The sequence below is a fragment of the Hyperolius riggenbachi genome, chromosome 2 (genome assembly GCF_040937935.1).
Source record: "Hyperolius riggenbachi isolate aHypRig1 chromosome 2, aHypRig1.pri, whole genome shotgun sequence".
NCBI classification, from domain to species: Eukaryota; Metazoa; Chordata; class Amphibia; order Anura; family Hyperoliidae; genus Hyperolius; species Hyperolius riggenbachi.
This window is the reverse complement of record NC_090647.1, coordinates 300,309,586-300,330,721: the sequence shown is the minus strand read 5'-3', so window position 1 is coordinate 300,330,721 and position 21,136 is coordinate 300,309,586. Positions and strand designations below refer to the sequence as shown.

At 43.2% G+C, this 21,136-nt stretch overlaps 1 protein-coding gene across 5 annotated transcripts in view; it reads left to right on the top strand.

The window, feature by feature from the left end:
* INPP5B (inositol polyphosphate-5-phosphatase B) overlaps window positions 1–5,349 on the top strand; it is a 187,539-nt gene extending 182,190 nt beyond the window's left edge. For all 5 annotated transcript variants that reach the window (XM_068269026.1, XM_068269027.1, XM_068269025.1 and 2 more), the window contains one exon: window positions 1,886–5,349. In XM_068269026.1, the coding sequence (XP_068125127.1) occupies window positions 1,886–2,007 (122 nt within the window). In that variant the 3' untranslated portion in view covers window positions 2,008–5,349. The remainder of the gene's footprint in view (window positions 1–1,885) is intronic.
* The last annotated feature ends 15,787 nt before the right edge of the window (window positions 5,350–21,136 follow it).

Sequence of the window (21,136 nt, the reverse complement as noted above, 5' to 3'; positions counted from 1 at the left end):
AATCCTAGGTGATAATTTCACATCTTATAAATAAAATGCCCTTTAAGCCACCAGCAAGCAAGAAAATATTCAGAATAATTTTGAGGGTAGAGTCACACTTGAGGCCACCTACAAAACGGCAGCATATTCCCACGGCCGTATCTGCATTATTGAGCGGCAGCCAGCTGAGAACAGCTGAAGGTCAGCAAAGGGGAATATCACACGTTGTGCGATTAAAAAGCAGCAGTGCCGGCTTTTTTTTCCCTTCTGCAGAAAACCGCACAATGCTTCCAGTGCACTGCGATTGTGCATTGGGAAGCGTTGTGCGTTTTCACGTTGCAGAAAATGCCTGCGATTTTAAGCAAGTGTAGCCCCAACCTGAAAGTACTTTTTCATCTACTTTTTGTTACTTTTCAATTGCAGAGTGCTTAACCTTCCTGGCGGTCTATTAACCCTTTCTGGACCAGCACCATCTGCCCCCTTAAGGACCAGAGGGTGCTGGTCCAGCAAACCGCCGCTTCCCGACGAATCGCCGCAAGTTACCGTCGCTCCCGCCATACACGCCGCTCTGTCCCCGCCGCAGGCTGCTCTCTCTGCCGTCGCTATGACGGCAGAGCGCTGGGCGCCGGTCAGGAGCCGCTTTCATTGGCTCCTGACCCTGTCACTTCATGTAAGCCAATGAAAACGGCATCTGCCCGGCTCACAGTGCTCTGCCGTCATAGAGGTGGCAGGGCAGCTGATTGCGGCGGGGGCAGAGCGGACCGAGCAACGCGGACGGGCTGGGGCGCGCGGTCAATGGGACGTAGAGTTTACGTCCGGTCAGAACCGCAGCGCCCCCTGCCCGACGTAGATTCGTACTCGCTCGGTCCGCAGGTAGTTAAAAACCGCCAGGGGGCAGCGCAGCAGTTTTTTTATTTCTTTTTTTTTTTAAATCATGTAGCGAGCCCAGGGCTCGCTACATGACAGCCGCTGTGCAGTGGCATCCCCCCACCCTCTTCGATCGCCTCCGGCGATCAAGCCCGTCCGTAAATCCCGTTCTGAACGGGATTTCCATTGGGGCTTCCCCCGTCGCCATGGTGACGGGCGGGATGACGTCACCGACATCATCAACGTCGTGACGTCAAAGGGATTCCCGATCCACCCCTCAGACCCCATGCGCTGCCTGGCCAATCAGTGCGGCGGGTAGCGGCGAATCGGCAGCGATCGGAGTTCACACGCAGCTAGCAAAGTGCTAGCTGCGTGTAGCAAAAAAAAATTATGCAAATCGCCCCAGCAGGGCCTGAGAAATCCCCCTGCGCAGCTTACCCCGAACTACGTGATTACCGCCAGGAGGGTTAAAGGTTATTAACAGAACGTTAAAAAATGATGATCTAGAAAAAACCCGTTAGGAGAAAAAGTGAATTGAATAAAGGCTACTATAACTTTTTTTTTTCCCTCCACATAATCACCGCCTTTATTTAGGGAATTAGCGTATGTTTGTTCTCAATATTTTTATTGTAGTAGCGTCACACTCCTCACCTATTAATGGAAGGAATTCATGGGAGGGGGTGCTTCATGTTGATGCTGCTCAACAAAAAGTTACTGGCATTCTGTAGTAATGTGCAAAGCAGTGCAGGGAGAGGAGAGATTAACTTGATGGATGCGAGTTAAATTAGATACCTTGTGTGGAAGATAAAAGCAATACTTTCTGGATGACCCTCGCAGTTTACTGTATCTGTAATGATCTCAAATGATTGTTTGGAGCAAAGAAAATTTTGTTGGTGTAGCTTTATCAGATTCAGCTAAACTATTAATCACGTAACAGAAGTTCCAGTAAACAAAGAAAACTTGGTGTCTTTTTCCCTGTAGACACTGTTGTGTTTTATTTCTTCAGTAGTTTCATTTTTATATTTCACTTTCTTTATAGCAAGCATATTTGGGAACCTTTTACTCCGACCGAAGCCCAACGACCCTAAAGCCAGCAACTTGGACAAGAGGAAATGCCAGGAATTTATCCAGCAGTTCCTCAGAGGAGAAGAGAATGCTTGAGTCACACCAGTCTGGTGTCAATTTCAGCCACATTCCCGAGGCCATGCATTCTGCTTGGTTTTGTGCCATATTTACAGTATATTGGTGATATACCTCCATGAACTATTCTGTTCCATATTTTACAACTATAGATTTTTGAAAATTCTTTAAAAAAACAAACCTTTTTCTAGATTTTTTTTTTTCTTTTTTTTTAAACAAAAACCATTGTGTCTTAAATTAAGGTCGTTTTAAAGTGTGTGATTTGGTGTGCTCCCAGACTTACTATCTTACATCCCATTTCATGCCAACAAAAAGGTCAGTCTGAAATATCTCAGTTTAGTGCTGAACTGCTGGGTTTACTCTTTTAAGGGACTAGAACCTCAGCTTTTTATTATTATTATTATTATTATTATTATTATTTGTAGTTTCTGAATAGTTTGCACACCTAACATCTATTGTTGCCTATTAATTAGTTAATCCCTGAGTATTTACCCAGATATAAATCTTCATCACCCAGGGCAGCTGCGATGGGTGCATGATGATATTCAGTATCGAGCCCCAGAAGGATAGTTGCAGAATTGTTATGATGGGTTTACACCATACAATTTTCTGTTAGATTTTCTGTTAGAATGCATAATTAGATTATTTTCTGTAGAGAATGGTCATTACCTCTGGTGCATTGTCTTCTGTTTATCTCCTGCTGAGTAGAACAATGCCTAATTGCTCGACAGATAGATCGTAAGATAGATACATTTCCAACATGTTGAACTTTATCTATCTGGCAGGTAAATCTAACAGAAAATTGTATGGTGTGAACCCAGCATTATGCTGGGAATACATGGTAGTAATCAAGCCGCACGATAGATTCCCATCTCCGCGGGCGGCTTCTTATCTTCCACTCGTTTATTCTTTTGTTCTGCCCGCCGGTATAGAGCACGGAATTGATTGATAAGACAAATCTAACCGTGTATGCCCAGCATTAGACTCCAGTGCCATAATTGCATGTGAGAGGTCCAGCAGTGCACAAGATGTTTTAGTATATCAGCAACAATCTGCTTACCTATTTGATACACTCAGAGGTGGTTATCTGTATGTATACTATATTTCTCCTTTCTGTAAAGGTGGATATACATTAATAGATGACCACCCGACGTGTCCCAAAATATGATCAGAGAGGGATCTATTACCACCATGCCCTGCAAATACATTTTAAATAGATTTCAGTAAGTAATGCTAAGGACTATTGCTGCATAGTATTGTTCCTTTGTGACCCCAGAGCCAGCTGACTGGCCCCCAAGGTCTTCAACCAAGTTAATAGTGCTCCCCCTGAGCCCGGTTTCACTTAAAGGCACTCACAACGAAACACACTCATTCGGTGCGCTCCCTCGTGTCATTCCATCTCCGTCCCACACAAAGATTGTCCTTCATGACCTGGCATCATTTACATACTCATGTAACATGCTGCCGGGGGATGGAGGCAGAAGGACACAAGAGGAAGCGCACCAGCTGCACAGGTGAGTACCCTTCAGCTAAAAGGGGCCCTGAGGGAGCACTATTAACCTCCCTGGCATTATGATTATTTCTGGATTTAGGATCTAAAAGCCGTGCAATTTTTTCACAAGCTTTAAAAACAAGAAAAAAACATACCACAGAGAGATCTGCAGCAGCTCCCGTATATAACTCACTCAAGCACGGGATTACCGCTGTGTGGTTCGGATTTCCGTCCTGAGCCTGACTCAGAATTACCGCTAAGGAGGTTAACTTGGAGGGAGATCCGGTGATGTTCGTCAGCTGGGCGTTGTTCTGTTGGCACACCTTGCACCCTTTTGAGTGAGATCTTCCATCTGGTGTGGTTTTGGCTAGAAATTGATCAAAATTGCGGGCGGAAATGTTGGGGCATTGATCTCCCGCAGATTTGAACACTGGGATCAGGAAAATCAATTAGTGTATGGTCACCTTTAGAGAGAGATTTTTACTTTTGGGAGTTGATAGCTTTCTTTCTCTCCATCAGGCTCTGCACAGTTAATCCAGGCTTTCACAAGTCTTTGTTTCAACAACTATTCCCAGTCTGTGAGACAGGCCTCACCGGTGAGGCTCCCTGTCATTCCCAGTGAGAATTGTTCATGTGTTTAAGGTGGCCACACACATTTTTTCAATAGATGAAATGTTTATATTGAATCTAATTTCTAATCTATTGAAACTGGCATTTTCAATCAATATTAGTCAAAAAGTAGTTGAGTGAATATAGATTGTGAATGTCAGTTTTTCGCCAGATCAATTTTGTTGAGAGTGATGGGGGGGGGGGGGGGGAGCACAGGCAGCAGCAGCAGCACACAATTCTGGTTCTGCATACTGTAGTTTTGTATTGCATTCCAACTGCAGTGGGGAGCTCAGTTGTAGACAAGATTTCTGATAGAGTGGTAGTATAGGTCAACAATTGATATCTGGAGGATATTGATAATTTGCCTAATCTAAACAAAACCTAAAAAAAAATGTATGGCCATCTTTACTTATCCACTCAAAATGGGCAGGCAAAAAGAACAAACACTATTGTTTACCTTATTATATCGTTCCAGACCCTGCTCCATACTGAAGTGTGCAACCTGTCTTTCTACCTGATCCTACATACATATTATCTGCATCTTGATGACAGTCCCTATTACATTTGTAAGCATTAGGTGCAAAGCCAGTCTGCTAGTAAGGCTGTTGGATAAGTCAACTACTAAGATGGTCCTAGATGGTTTTAGGTGAGACCTGGTGGCTAGTGCAGTAGCATGACCGACACATTCCCGAATTGCAATGCAAAGTGTTGTGCTCAATAGGAATAATCACAGAAATGCAAAATCTTCCGAGTTGATGCAAATGTATGCAGTTTGAAAATGGAACAATTAATTTAAACCCAGGTCCTTTTTCAAGCTGCAAATATTGGCATTAAAAATTGCATAATTTCGGAAGTATTTGCATCTCATTGTCATCCCTAGTGCTCAACTAAACAAGAGGGGTGTGCTTATGAGATTTACCAAGTGGTCTCTTTTTTTTAAACACACTGAAAAGTACAGATTTCATTTTTGGAAAATATTGCTGCTTTATTATCCAAGCCATTTAACACATGCACAGCAAAGCTGCCGAAAAAAATCGAAAAATATTTTTTTTAAAACCTTAAGCTATCAATTGACTTGTATACCAATGCATGCAATAGCCTTTCTCCCCCTTATTTTTTACAAAGGTTGTATTTTACTTTAAAATAACTCTTCTGCTAACACAATACTTCTGTTTGTAATAACAGACTAGAGGACATTGGGGGAGATGCATATCTGCTGATAATGAATATCGCAATATTGGCCTCAATTCACTAAGCTTAACTCCTGTCTTTAATAACTCTTCTGAGCTGTTTTACAGTTATCACAATTATATCACCATGGTGATAACTGTAAAACAGCTCAGAAGAGTTATTAAAGACTGGAGTTAAGCTTAGTGAATTGAGGCCATTAATGTGTTTTGTTTGATGCACAGTTGCTTTTGTAGACAGTCGCCCTGCATATTAACTGTTATACTTTTTTGGGTAGGGATGGTTACTGAGATACAAATTGTTCCAAGTTGATGCAGGATTATGCAAATTTTGTATGCAAATGTATGCAGTTTCGCCTCAGTAGGATTCTATTGGTCCATTTTGAAGATACTTAAATTTGCATACAATATTGGCATATCCCTGCACCAGATCAGAATCATTTGCATCTCATTGACCATATCTAGTTCTTTGGAAGTGCATTAGCAGGTGATGTTATTGGTCGAGTTTATCGACAGATGCACATTTTAGTACATATAATGTATTGCTACTTCCTGTGTGAATTATATAACATTTTCTTTATAATAAAACTGCACTATATAGTTGTACAGTGGAATCCCTTTATAGTAAAAGTCCAAGGGACCAGCAAAAGTAGTTGAATATATTAGAATTGGTCATAAATTGTATAGTTATACAGACACAGTTGCTTGGACCTGAAGACTGAGTTTACTATTAGAGATGGCCCGAATGGTTCGCCGGCGAACGGTTCCAGGCGAACTTTGGGTGGTTCGCCTTTACCGACGAAGGCTAACTTTCCCGGAAGTTCGGTTCGCCCCCATAATGCTCCATTAGGGTCAACTTTAACCCTCTACATCACAGTCAGCAGGCACATTGTAGCCAATCAGGCTACACTCACTCCTGGAGCCACTCCCCCCTTATATAAGGCAGGGAGCGCCGGCCATTACACTCACTCGTGTGCCTGCAGTAATTAGAGAAGGGCAAGCTGCTGCAGACTGTCTCTCATAGGGAAAGATTATTTAGGCTTTTGGCTTGTTCCTGGCTGATTCTTATTGCTGAAATAGCACCCCACAACAGCTTTTTTGAGAGCTAATGTTGTTATTGCGATGTATTTTTTTTTCTTGTGTGTGTCCCACTGATCTAACTGACACTTGTGTTGCATAGACAGCTTTTGTAATTCATACTGTGTGTGTGCCACTGCCCGGCCCAGCACATTCAGTGACTACCTGTGTGTGTGATAGGCAGCTGCACATTGTAATACCCATTACTGCACTTGTGTTGCATAGACAGCTTTTGCAATTCATACTGTGTGTGTGCCACTGCCCGACCCAGCACATTCAGTGACTACCTGTGTGTGTGATAGGCAGCTGCACATTGTAATACCCATTACTGCATATACCAAGCTGTTGTGTTGAGTGAACTCACCTCATCACAACATATACCAAGCTGTTGTGTTGAGTGAACCTACCTCATCACTGCATATACTTACCTAGCTGTTGTGTTTAGTGAACCCACCTCATCACTGCATATACCTACCTTTTGTGTTGAGTGAACCCACCTCATCACTGCATATACCTACCTTTTGTGTTGAGTGAACCCACCTCATCACTGCATATACCTAGCTGTTTTGTTCAGTGAACACACCTCATCACTGCATATACCTAGCTGTTGTGTCGAGTGAACCCACCTCATCACTGCATATACTTACCTACCTTTTGTGTTCAGTGAACCCACCTCATCACTGCATTTACCTAGCTGTTGTGGCAAGTGGTGTCATCATTGTCCGCCATAGCAGATTCTTGTTAAAGGATTTAAAGTTAATTAATTTCAAATACAGCAAGCCCTCGAAAGTCCTCCTGTATTATTTTTGGTCACTACCTCGGGACGTGCATGCCATGCCTGCTGCCTTCCTTGGATGTGTGGTGGTGGTAGCCGTTTCTTAGGCTCCCACTCCAGACCGGAATCGAACCAGGATTCCCCGGCCATTACCCCTGGTCAGTCACCATGGTACTGAGAACAAAAGTTTTACACAGTTGAATGAATGGCAGACTTGCCCTCCATAACACATTCTTGGCAAATGCCTTCGAATTGGTTTGTCTTCCACTGGGTCAAGGGTCCATCTGACCACAGATGCCTGGTCTGCAAAGCACAGTCAGTGCAGGTACATTACTTATACAGCATGGGTATCAGGCTCCCACTTCGGACCGGAATCGAACCCTGATTCCCTGGCCATTACCCACTGGTCACAATGGCAGACTTGCCCTCCAGAACAGATTCTCATGAAAGGCAAGTGGTGTCATCATTGTCCGCCATAACAGATTCTCTTTAAAGGATTTAAAGTTAATTCATTTCAATTACAGCAGGGCCTCGAAAGTCCTCCTCCTGTATTGTTATTTTTGGTCTGGAGTCGGGAAGGAATTTTTTTCCCTTTTGGGGCTAATTGGACTATGCCTTGTAAGGGTTTTTTCGCCTTCCTCTGGATCAACAGGGATATGTGAGGGAGCAGGCTGGTGTTGTATTTTGTTGTCTTGTTGAACTCGATGGGCGTATGTCTTTTTTCAACCAAAATAACTGTATAACTATGTGTCACTACCTCGGGACGTGCATGCCATGCCTGCTGCCTTCCTTGGATGTGTGTGGTGGTAGCCGTTTCTTAGGCTCCAATTTCGGACCGGAATAGAACCAGGATTCCCCGGTCATTACCCGTGGTCACAATGGCAGATTTGCCCTCCATAATAGATTCTCGTTGCAGGTACTGAACTGCAAGCAGAAAATGTAATTTTAAAAAAAAATGTAAGCTTTAACAGTGGTAGAGAAAGATCCATGGAAAGTTGATAAGGCAGTCAGACATCACTGAGTGAGGAAAAGCAATCTCGCCATGGTGCGCAGTAGTCCAGCACGGCCGTCACTACACAAACAGCTGTTTGCGGTGCGTTACTCAGTGAGTTTGGTGTGTCAGTGTGAAGCAGTACACTAATTACACTACCTGATTGATGTATACACATGCAAGATGTTTTAAAGCACTTTAGGCCTGCAATTTAGCATTCAATGTGATTTCTGCCCATAAAACGCTGCTTTGCGTCAAATTCAGATTTTCCCCCGGGACTTTTGGCATGTATCCCACTCTGCCACCTGGGAGTCCAGGTGTTAGACCCCTTGGAACATCTTTTCCATCACTTTTCTGGCCAGCATAAGTGTTTCTAGTTTTCCAAGTTCGCCTCCCCATTGAAGTCTATTGTAGTTCGCGAAAGTTTGCGCGAACCGAACCTTCCGCGGAAGTTCGCGAACCGAAAATCGGAGGTTCGGGCCATCTCTATTTACTATATCAGCGTTTACTATAACGAGAGTCTACTGTATTCAGTTATTGAAAAGCCTTCACCAGCCAGCTGACACTTTCATGTAAGATTTATCCCCTTCATTTCTTTCAGCCCAGCAGTGCTTTTGCATGTTCCTATGATTAGTAGACACACACGTGGATGGAGGAGAGTACTTCTCTAAATACTTTATTTATGCTGGATTCCTTTGAGTACCATTCCGTGCATTTATATTATATATTTGTTTAGGTTATTTGCAATGTAAAGTTGTGTGTAAAAAGTTTCGGCTAAATGAGCTTTTTATTTTTTTTATTTTTTAAAAAAATTGCTTATATGCTGTACCACAATTTAAAATATTGTACAGATATTTTCTACATTGTACATTTTTGTGGAGACTACTAATATTTAATGTTTTGTATCAATTCAGATAAAATATTTTAAGTGTATTAGGGTTAGCTACAGATGTAATAATAAAAATATTGAAAAACCTTTTCGTTTTGTCCTTTTTTTATACTGGGACAAATCATTCCTTGCTTAAAACCCCAAGTCGCATCACATGGCTTCAGAATTAAAGGAACATGTAACATCGAGTTATTGTGTATGGACAGTTCCAATCCTAATAAGAGCTCATCTGTGTTCCTATTTCTCACTGTTGTAGCCCGTACCCACCATGCGATTTTTCTCAATTTTTTTTTTTTCTTTTGAGCAACGAGCATTTGTTTCCGAGATCTCGGGACGTGGGTACAGGCGTGCGAACATGGGAACAACATTTAGCAATGCGCAGTGATAACGACCCTCACGATGGATTGGATCTTTAAGAACCTTGATGACTCTGACCCAAAGTACTGCGATCGCTTGACCCATCCGCACCCGTCACATGTACTTCCTGGTCGGAAGACGTTGCTGGATCCATCTTTCTCTGTCGTGTGGTTAGTATTTAGCTTAAAAAGGAGCTGTCAGCCATACTATCTAAGGAAAAAAAAACACATAAGTAAATACTTGCTCTTCTTACATAACATATGTATTGCACTGTCCACATTTTGATTTTAGTGATTTTTCAACAGTAAAAAACAAAAGAAAATCCTTCATATGGTGCCCATACATGGTACAATTTTTTTCATCCAATCTTACCATTTCTATGTAGTATAAGGGTAAATTAGGGTGAATATACTGAAAGGATAATTTAGGCAGTTCCCTTATATTACATAGAAATGGTAAGATTGGATGAAAAAATTGTACCATGTATGGCCACCATTAGGAGTCACCATTTTAACTGTGTCTATCTTGAAGCCAGTCCTGATGTCATTTCCTCTGCCTGATTGTACATGCAGGCAGGGGAAAACTGGGGGGGGGGGGGGCAGGGGAGGCTTCAGCCAATCAGGATGCATCAGTTAAGTCTGAGAGGAAAGTGAAGAAGCAGCATCCCAGCATGCCCTAGAACTTCCTTTTTGCGGCGATGTACCAAATAAGAGTCAGGTAAACTGGGGAATGATCATTTATCAACAAGAAAAGTAAAAGTGATTTGTAACTTTTGGATTGCCTGGTTAGCATCCTTTTTACTTCTTTACCAGATAAAAATAAATAGATTGATTTTTGCTTTTATGCCCGTTTACACTTTAAGGTTTAAAACCCCAGAGCTCTAAATGATGGTTTCTGCAGTCATACTACAATGTAACTCTTACTGATAACTTAATTAGGTCATAAAACTATGTGGCTGACAAAAATAGTCTGAGCGCAGGTGACTGCTAGAATGTTTGAGGTCATGCTTTATCTGTATGCAAGCTGAACATTCAGGCTGCATTTCCACTTGTGCGGTGCGGAATCGCCGGAAAATCTCCGCAGACAAAATCGCATGCGGGTCCGATTTTGCATGCGTTTTTTTCCCGCGATTTCGCATAGGGTAGTAGGTGGGCGATTTTAACCATGTCACTGCCTGTGTAAATTAACATTACCTCCTATGCGAAATCGCGGGGAAAAACGCATGCCAAAACCGCATGCGATTTCCCTATTAGATACTTTGTATGCGATTCGCTTAGCGGCGTGCGGGGAGCGAATTCTGACGGCTCTGCCGTGCAGATTTTCCCCGCACACAAAAAACGCTCCGCACAACGCACAAGTGGAAACAGGCCCATCCACTTGTATTGGCTGTGCGAATCCGCATGCGGACAACGCATGCGGATTCGCTATAGTGGAAATGAGCCCTGACTGTCCTTTTGACACAGTTAAAACATCAAACTTACAATTTTATGCTTTAAAACCAAAATAAGAATGTGGGATTCCCAGAGAGTGTAGGATTGTGCAGATGGATTACATGTCATATCAGTTTATAATCTATTCACCACTACAAATTTTCTATCAAAAATGGTAATGTTTTGGAGACTGTTATGAAAGATCGTCTCGAAAGTAACAGCTCTTTTCAATACATTAACATTTTATTTTATTTTAGACAGATTATTTCTCCATATAGTCCCCTCCTTTATGTAAGCATTTATCATATATTATTACAAGGTTCTCAATCCTTTTGTTGTAGTAGCATCCAGGGCTGTGGAGTCGGTACAAAAATCACCTGACTCCGACTCCTCAGTTTATGAAACCTCCAACTCGGACTTCAGGTACCCAAAATGACTCAGACTCCTTAGTCTCATACTTATCAGGGCTGTGGGGTTGGTACAAAAATCATACGACTCTTCAGTTTATGAAACCACCGACTCCAACTCTGACTCGAGGTACCCAAAATTGCTCTGACCCCTCAACTCCACAGCCCTGGTAGCATCACACTCCTCACCTAAGGGATGGGGGATATTGGGGTATGGGGGACCTTCATGTTAATGCTGCTGAACAGACAGTGACTGGAATTCTGCAGTCACATATCAATTGACACAGGAAAAAAAGAGATTAAACTGACAGATGCAAATTAAATAACAGAGAAGATAAACACCTTTTGTTTCAGATTGCAATACTTTCTGCATGACCCTGGTGTTATTTAGCAAGGTCTTCTACAATGCTTTAATGCTGGTTCACACTGGAGTCCTTTTCATTAGCATTTCAGTGCTGGCGATTAGAAATGTGCTGCGCCAATGTATCGCTATGGGACCAGCATTTGCAATTTATATAGATCGAAAATGTGCTGCATGAAGGCATTTTGAGAGCGATCGTAGTGCCAAATGAGAAGCGTCATCGCAAAGTAAAATTGCAGTGGCTAGGCAATTGTGATCTAGATAACATTAGAGTACAAAGCCATGTCACAATCTGTTTCTGTTCAGGTTCTGCATAATGAATGAAGCAGAAATAGTCACAGTGATCCAGGCTCCAGACGCCACCTGCAGGTGAAATAGCAAACAGCACACTGTTCCAAAGTCAGTAGAGGAGCAGAATCAGAAACTTTATTTTGCCAAGCATGACTGGGTCGTGCCCGGAATTGGGTTTGGCAAGTACAGGAGTAGTGTGAATAGGTATTAGAATACAATAATACAATACAATCCATACAGTACATACAGAAACAAAATAAAGATACAGATACAGCAATTTGGGCATATCATTAACACAGTTGACTATAAAATTTTGTACAGTGTGCTACCAGTATCCGCTTATCTGGGAAGGATGAGAGATTCAGAGAGTTTACAGCCGTGGGGAAGAAGCTGTTCCTATGTCTTGTGGTCCTGGTGTAGATGCACCAGAATCTCCGGCCCAAGGGAAGCCGACTGAAGAAGCGGAAGCCAGGGTGAGAAGGATCATTGGCGATCCTCAGAGCTCTGGAGCGCAGGCTTGAGTTGAAGATTTGATCTAGTGAGGGAAGTGGTTTTCCAATGATTCTTTCCACTGAACTGATAACCCTCTGTAGTTTATGTCTATCGCTGGCGGAGGAAGCAGCATACCAGACCAGGATGGAAGAGCAGAGGACAGATTCAATTGTGGCTGTGTAGAAGCTCGTCAGAAGCTCCTGGGCCATACCGAACTTCTTAAGTTGGCGTAGGAAAAATAGTCTCTGTTGGGCTTTTCTCTAGGTGGAGGTCGTGTTGGCTTTCCAAGTCAGGTCCTTGGAGATTGCCGTGCCTAGGAGGCGTGCGCTGGGAATGCTTTCAACTTCCGTGCCATCAAAGCTGATAGGAGGTGGGGTGCTCGCATGCTTTCTAAAGTCAACAACCATCTTGACTGTTTTTGCGAAGTTGAGGACTAGGCCATTCTCCTTACACCAGTGGCAGATTCTATCAACCTGGTGGCGGTACTACTGCTCATCGTTCCCAGAGATGAGGCCAACTATGGTGGTGTCATCAGCGAAGTTGATAACTTTGACAGAGTTCGCAGTGGACCTGCAGTTGTTTGTGTATAGGGAGAAAAGGAACGGCGACAGTACACATCCTTGAGGGGTCCCCATGTTGGTGGTCCTTGGTTGCGAGGTGATAGTGTCCAGCTTGACGACCTGAAATCTGTTACTAAGGATGTCAGTGATCCACAGGCAAAGGGTGGGGTGGACCTCAAGGGCAGCAAGATTCTCTTGAAGTATTTGGGAGCTGATGGTGTTAAACGCCGAGCTAAAGTCAAGTAGGAGGATTCTGGCGTATGAGTCTGGTCTATGCAGGTGATCATTTACGAGCTCCAGGCAGATGTTTATGGCATCATCAGTGGACCGGTTTGCTCTATACGCAAACTGGAATGGGTCCAGCAGGGCCTCAGTGGATAGTTTCAGCTAGAGGAGGTAGGCTCGGATGTGAGATACTTGAGTTGGAGGAGGGAGCAGGAGGCTTTGGGGACCTTGCTGGTACCGCCTGGTTCTCAAATCTGCAATAGAACTCACTGAGGCTCTCTGCAAGCTCGGTACTGGGAGGTCGCATGCTGGGGGGGGGGCTTGCAGTTCGTGGCAGCCTTAAGCCCCTCCCAGACAGTTTACTTGTCTCTTGAGGAGAGGTTCTGCTCCAGTTTTTCTGCATAGTTCTTTTTGGCGGCTCTCAGTTCCTTGTTAAGGGTGTAGCTCAACCATACATTGCCAACAGGAGACAAAGCAGGACTGTACTCTGTTTATAGCACTCCCCCCCCCCCCCCCCACCCCAAAAATTAATGCTGCTTTACACCTCCTATTATTGCTATTATTCCCCACAAGCAGCTTCGATAACTTCAACTGGTTCCTAGAAGTAATCACTGCTTCCAGCATCCTATGTGCCACAGTTTATATTAAATAGCCAGCTTGCACTGCTTGGTAAAGTGGGACTATTTGTATCTGAACTCGGTGATCAATTGTACTGCTGGAGACTTGCCAAACACAATGGATAAACCTGGGACCACTTGGCTGCTGGAAGCTTTTCAACGCAAATAAACCAGAGCTTACTGACCAGCTCTACAGGCCTTTCAACACAGGCAGAACTGAGCTCACTGATGAGCACTGAGGGCTTATCTCTGGCCTTTTGTAACACTTAAAGGACACCTGAAGTGAGAGGGGATATGGAGGCTGCCATATTTATTTCCTTTTAAGCAATGCCAGTTGTCTGGCTGTCCCGCTGATCTTCTGCCTCTAATACTTAGAGCCATAGCCGAGAACAAGAATATGCAGATGAGGTGTTTCTGATATTACTGTCAGATCTGACAAGATTAGCTGCATGCTTGTTACTGGTGTGATTCAGACACTACTGCAGCCAAATAGACCAACAGGGCTGCCGGGCAACTGGTGGTGTTTAAAAGGAAATAAATATGGCAGCCTCCATATACTTTTCGCTTCAGGTTCCCAGTTTAAAAATTATTTCACTGATTAGCTGTAGTTCTGAAGGCTTTCAGCACAACAGCTAATCAAAAAAGTGTGAAGCCTCTGGATGATCCAGAGTCTTCCTGGAACCTTTCACAGCCCACAGTTCCAGAGCAGGGTCCTTCTATACATATTACACCCATACCAGTGGAATGGGATCCTTCTGGACACAGGTGACCATGGACAAGTATATCAGGACTGGGCATGCACGAGTTAGGTCTGCACATGCTAAGTAGTATGAAGTTTCCATGAAGTTGAAGGCAGGAAATTGACTGCCTGTCAGCAGCTTCTGTTTATTGGCTGGACGCTTGCCAGAGCTCAATGAGGGTGGTGGACAGATATCATCCATTCCCCCCCCCCCCCCCCCCTCATAGAAGTTGCATCTGAGCATGGCGGTGGTCACCCACAGATGTGACATGAGATGGTTTTTGACTGCTGAGTAACAGGACATGCATGGAGTTACTAAACGCCAGCTGGGAGGCTGAACTACCCAGTAAAGCCAAGGGGAACCTCTTCCCGCCAAAAAAATAGAAACTATGTAAAGGGGGACCTCTGGATCCCCCAGAGGCTTCCTGTGTCCTCTACAAATATTTTTACCAATGTGCACCATTTACAAAAACGAATCATCATTGATCAACATAGAAATGTGAAGTAATATTAAGGACTAGCACCAAGGATATAGCAATTTCCTGCTGTTTGAGCCCTCCTAAATAAGCTAAGTGGGAGTGTGTGGACAAGTTTTGCACATATCCATAATGAACCTATGCATTCACATACTGTATTTGTTCATAGTGATTTACAATGTATGCATAAAACCAGGGCTGTGTAGTCAAGGGGTCAGTCAGAGCAATTTTGGGTATCTGGAGTCTGAGTATGAGTCAGTGGTTTCATAAACTGAGAAGTCGGAGTCTGGAGTTGGATGATTTTTGTACCTGAACCACATCCCTGGTAATTACTAGACTAAGGAGTTGGGGTCAAAGTTGGAGCCATTTTGGGTACCTGGAGTCGGAGTTGGAGCCAGTGGTTTCATAAACTGGGGAGTCAGTCGGATGATTTTTGTACCGACTCCACAGCCCTGTATAAAACAAGGTATGCTGAACAACAAGCATGCATGCGCACTGCAAAAGCACATAAATTGACAATGATGACCTGGGTGCACACTTATAGAGTGACCCAAGTTCCATGGGTGGACAGGCAAGTTGTAACACTGAGCTGGATAACGGTCCTTGTCCTGTCTGTTGCCAGCCCTGACCTTTGTCCTGTATTACCAACTCTGATCACTGCCAACCTGATTGCCTGGTTCTAGTCTCTCATCGGTGAACTCTCTTGTTCTCTAACCAATGGGGTGATACCAGGGGCAGTGGGAAAAAAAGCACCTTATGCAACTAATGATACAGTACAGGAAACCAGTAATAGTTCCTGTTATTTTTAGTAAAAATAAATGAAAAGTCACTCTGGTGCTTTAAAACTGCCACTGGAATTAATGACAACTTCCTTTATTTTTATGAAGATGTATTTTATCCTGGCATAAGTGTTCCCATGGCACTACAGAAATTGAATTTCAATGTGTGAAATGTGATTACACTGCAGATAATGCATGTGTAAACTATGGATAAAGTGCACTGTTCAGAGAAGCTGCCAAATGGGTTAGTTCATCTGTTGTGCAGCTATCAGCTTTACTACAAGTCTTTTGTCTGGGTTTTTAGTACTACTTTGACTCAAACAGCTATCTCTAAATTATACAATTTTCATGATATCTGACTTCCCACCCCTGATATATGATGGAGCATAGAGTTCTGTAGAATAAATAAAAATATGCAGAGATTATTCATACACAACCCAACCATCGGGAAAAGCATCTTACTTAGAAGAGAGAGGAACATCAGAGAATACAGGAAATTACAATCCCATAAAGATCATCATCACATTTTACACACAGTGACAGCTTGTGGTTGTTTTACTATACTGCAGTTTAAAGTAGTAATATTAAATCTCTAGCAATATATGAGCCCCTTCCTGATAACTAACCCTAAACCTTCCCCACCCAGTTCTACCAATGTACAGGGATTCCTGGCACCCAACCCCTAATCCTATTTGTTAATCTATTCTACCGTAAAGCCTGATACACACTATGCAATTTCCTATCCGATAGACAGGTCAATTAGATAGTTTCCGACAAGTCCGATCTGATTTCCAATCGTTTTTCTAATAGATTTTCCAATCACTTCTATACAAAATCAATCAGAAAAATGATCGGATGTCAGATCAAACCTGTCAGAAATGACCTGTTCTACCCATCTATCTGAAGGGAAATTACATGGTGTGTACCAGACATAAGGCCCAACTCTCCCTAAATAGGATCTTATGCTGACTGATATTAACCTTCCATCCTCTTCATTGGCAGTTGTATGTGCTGGCACAGAAGGGGAGCTCCCATGTACACTATATTCTGTATTCAGTGTCCCAGCGCTTGGCTACACTATAGCTTATGTTCAGTGTTTCACTATGCAAAATAGCGTATATCCAGCACTCCGCTACATAACAACAGTGTGCTGGGATCCAGCTGTCACAGCTGGTAACTATGAGCAGCATATTACTGAAAATATGCATTGGGCCTGGTTCACATTGGCCTAAAAAACGGAAGGTTTAGCGGACCATAACAAAATGGACAAGAACAAATGCGATAGTGCTAACTAATGTTAACCAATAGATACGATCACATTGGTCCGTTCAAACAGAGCTGTTCGGTCCGTTCCGCCACACGGACTGCAAGTTTGGGTGTGCAGAGATTTTTCCAGATCAATGGATGCATCACATTGACCATGCTAATGGACCAGAGAGTCACGGATGGAAAACTGATGCCTTTACAAAACTGATCAGGGTCCTTATTTAAAAGCCATTTTCTCTGAGTTTTCTCCTTAGATCATTTTTATCTTCTTTTTAAGATAACTTTTCATCAGTTTGCAACTGAAAAAGTACCAAAAAGTTGGTGAAAAAAAGTACCATAAAAATTATTTTTAATATTTTCTTGCTTGCTTGTAGCTTAAAAGGCATATTATTGACAACCGGAACACTGCTACTATTAAGACAAAGGGGGCAATTGCCCCAGGGTCCCTGACTGCTGCCAGGCTCCACTGGACCCCCCCCCCCTCCCCCAGTTGGTCTCCCCTGAGTGCTCCCAAACCCCAGGGCACCCTGCGTGGCTGCATTGTAATAACTCACCTGTCCCAGCGTGCTGCTCTGTCCATGCTTCATCCTCATCCCCACTGCCTGCCTCTTCTACATTACCCGCAGCAGGTATTTGTGCATAACATGTGCCTCATGGAGAAGATGCAGGCAGCTGGCATGAAGACTGAGCATGGGACGGAGCAGCATGCTGGGACAGTTGAGTCATTACAATGCAGCCATGTATACTGCAGGGGCCCCATGGAGCAGTCAAAGAAGACCACCTGGGGAAGAGGTAGTTGTCACCAGCTGGCTCAAGGGTCCCGGGGGCTGACTTTGCTGGGAAGGGGGGGGGGGGGGTAAGGGGGCCCCCGTGCTGCTTAATCTGGTCCTGGTTGATGAGGTGTGAAGATTGAACCTAGGAGAAAAAAGTAAATTGAATAGGGACCATAGGCTCTAATTCAATTTACTTTTTCTCCTAAGTTTTCTCCTAGGAGATAATTTTTCATCATCTGTTTAAAATAACTTTTCAGCACTCAAAACGTAGGTTAAAAAGTAATGTCAAAATTATTTTTCTTTTTGCTGGTGGCTTAAAAGCATTTTATTGATTTGTTGGGAAAGTATCACCTAGGAGAAACGTAGTGGAAAATGTGAACTGAAGGGCCACGAAATCCTTTATGTCTTAAAGGGGAACTGAAGTAAGAGGTATACGGAGGTTGCAATATTTATTTCCTTTTAATCAATACCAGTTGCCTGGCAGCCCTGCTGGTCTATTTCTCTGCAGTAGTATCTGAATAACACCAGAAACAAGCATGCAGCTAGTCTTGTCAGATCTGACTTTAAAGTCTGAAACACCTGATCTGCTGCATGCTTGTTCAGGGGCTATGGCTAATAGCATTAGAGGCAGAGGATCAGCAGGGCTGCCAGGCAACTGGTATTGCTTAAAAGGAAATAAACATGGCAGCCTCCATATACCTCTCTCTTCAGTTGTCCTTTAACACATTGTTAGGCTTGGGGCCCACTACAAAACAAAATTGCTAGTGATTTGTGATAGTGCTTCGCAAGCAAATTTGGGAGCGATCTCAATGCTCCTACACAATACATTAGAATGGAAACGCTCCCAAAATGCTGAATGTCCTGTGATTGCGATTTGCCTAATTGCAGTCGCTCTAGTACAGGCATGGACAAACTCGGCCCTCCAGCTGTTACGGAACTACAAGTCCCACAATGCATTGCAGGAGTCTGACAGCCACAGTCATGACGCATAAAGGCAAATGCATTGTGGGGCTTGTAGTTTAGTAACAGCTGGAGGGCCGAGTTTGCCCATGTCTGCTCTAGTACAATCTGTCCCATCCACTTACATTAGCAGAGCGTTTAGGTAAATCGCTAGCAATTGAAAGTAATCCCTAAATGCTAAAAAAAAAAAAAAAGCTCTAGTGGGTCCCAGACCTTATGTCTGTTTGCTGCCATTGGATGACTGCTGCCTCAATGGCATCCAATTAAAATATATTTTCTGCATTGTGGATTGTCACTCTGCATTTTGTCCACCTGCATCACTTCTCACTATGATTAGACATAGATCAGCGAACATACAATTTGCTACAATAACCGGTAAACTGCCACCATGTCCTAAGACAGTGAGATGACCTGCCATGTCTATTCTAAGGCCACATACACACATCAGACCATAGTCTTTTGAAAATGAAAGATCACAGACCAATTTTACCCCCTTCCATGTAGTACGAGAGCCATACCTTCACAGTCTTTTCTATGGAGCTGAACTCCCCATCAGAAAAAAATCTTTGCAAGATGCTGCACACAAAGATGCTGTACAGACACAAAAGATCAGTATCTGCAAAAGATCTGTTCCTGCCAAAGATCCGTTCCTGCAAATTGCATTCATAGTCTATGAGATCTGCAGATCATCATACACACCTTGTTTAACTGACATTCATCTGCAAATCAGACAATCATCTGCAGATCTGAAAAACCATCCTGGTGGATCGGATCTGCAGATAAATGTCTGTTAAACAAGGTGTGTATGATGATCTGCAGATATCATAGACTGTGAATGCATTTTGCAGGAACGGATCTTTGGCAGGAACAGATCTTTTGCAGATACTGATCTTTTAAATGTCTACAGCATCTTTGCGTGCAGCATCTTGCAAAGATTTCTGTCTGATGGGGAGTTCAGCTCCATAGAATAGACTGTGTAGGTATGGCTCTCATACTACATGGAAGGGGGTAAAATTGGTCTGTGATCTTTCATTTTCAAAAGACTATGGTCTGAGGTGTGTATGAGCCTTAAGACCCGGAATGTAGAAGTTATACAGAACATCCTAACTCAATCCAGCATCATTAGATCCTTATGGTAACTGTTCTCAGGGGTGTGGATTTAGTTCTTGAATATACTCAGTACAGGTAGATATCCTTTTCAAATTTATTTTAAATGATTTATTGATTTGGTACTTACATATTATCCGTCTGGAAAGTTTGGCAGCTTTTTGTTAAAGTTCTGTTTGCTCCCCCAGGAAGATCTGACTATTTTTGGAAAGCTGAAAGTCCTGGCTTTCTGTTGCACCGGGTCCCGTTTACGTATGATGCTCAGTTCCCAAGTTATGGGGTTTTGAAGGAGTGGTGTCCCCTGAACATGGCTGCAGAAAGCACAATTACAGAAGTACGGAACGAACCCGACATGATGATAAGCAGTACACCCGGTAGGTTGTTTTCTTCCTTCGCAGCATAAATCTGTCTTCAAAACTTATGTGAAGTGCCCTGGGTCTCTCATTACAGATAAAGGAGCAGCGCAGCTATGCACCCTCGTCTCCTCTCTGTCTTACTGGTATGGGCAGGAGACTCAATTCCACTGGGCTCTCTGCAGCAAAGTGCAGGGGACATCCGTCCCTCAAACCCCCCCCCCCCCCCCCCCCCCCTGACTTGGGGAATGGGGCATCGCATTGACTCGGGACCCAGTGCAAAGGAAAGGGACTTTCAGCTTTCCAAAAATGGTCAGATCTGGCTGGGGGATCAAACAGAACTTTACCAAAAAGCTGTCAAATTTTCCAGACGGGATAATATGTACTGTAAGTACCATTGATTTTTTTAATGTCATTTTTAAATCATTTATTGATATAAATGAAATAGTGCATTACAATATTATTAGAGAAAAATGTTGTGACTAGCAAAAGCAAAAAATGTACTGAAACTAGTGGTAAAAATCACCAGGGAAAAGAAGAAAATATTTAGGATTTGGTGATGTATGTTTCAGTCTTTGGATTACAGTCCTTGAGCACAATAAGGAGTTCCACATAACATGGTCCTTCCAGGGGCTCCTTGATGTTTCTTTTAGGGATGAGCTTCCAAAATCCATGGAATTCTGATTTCCGAGTTTCTGGAAATCAGTCATCGGAATTTATTTTATGGCAAAATATATTCTTGTAGTTACATACATAGAATATACAAATATTACAAAGAAAACGGTTATAATCAGCATTCAAATACAAATATTGAGATGCGCTGGAAAAGTGTTAACCTAGTAGTGACTGCGCTAGCATATCTCCCAACTGTCCCTCTTTCGGAGGGACAGTCCCTCTTTGGGAACCAAATCCCCCTGTCCCTCTTTCTTCCCAACTT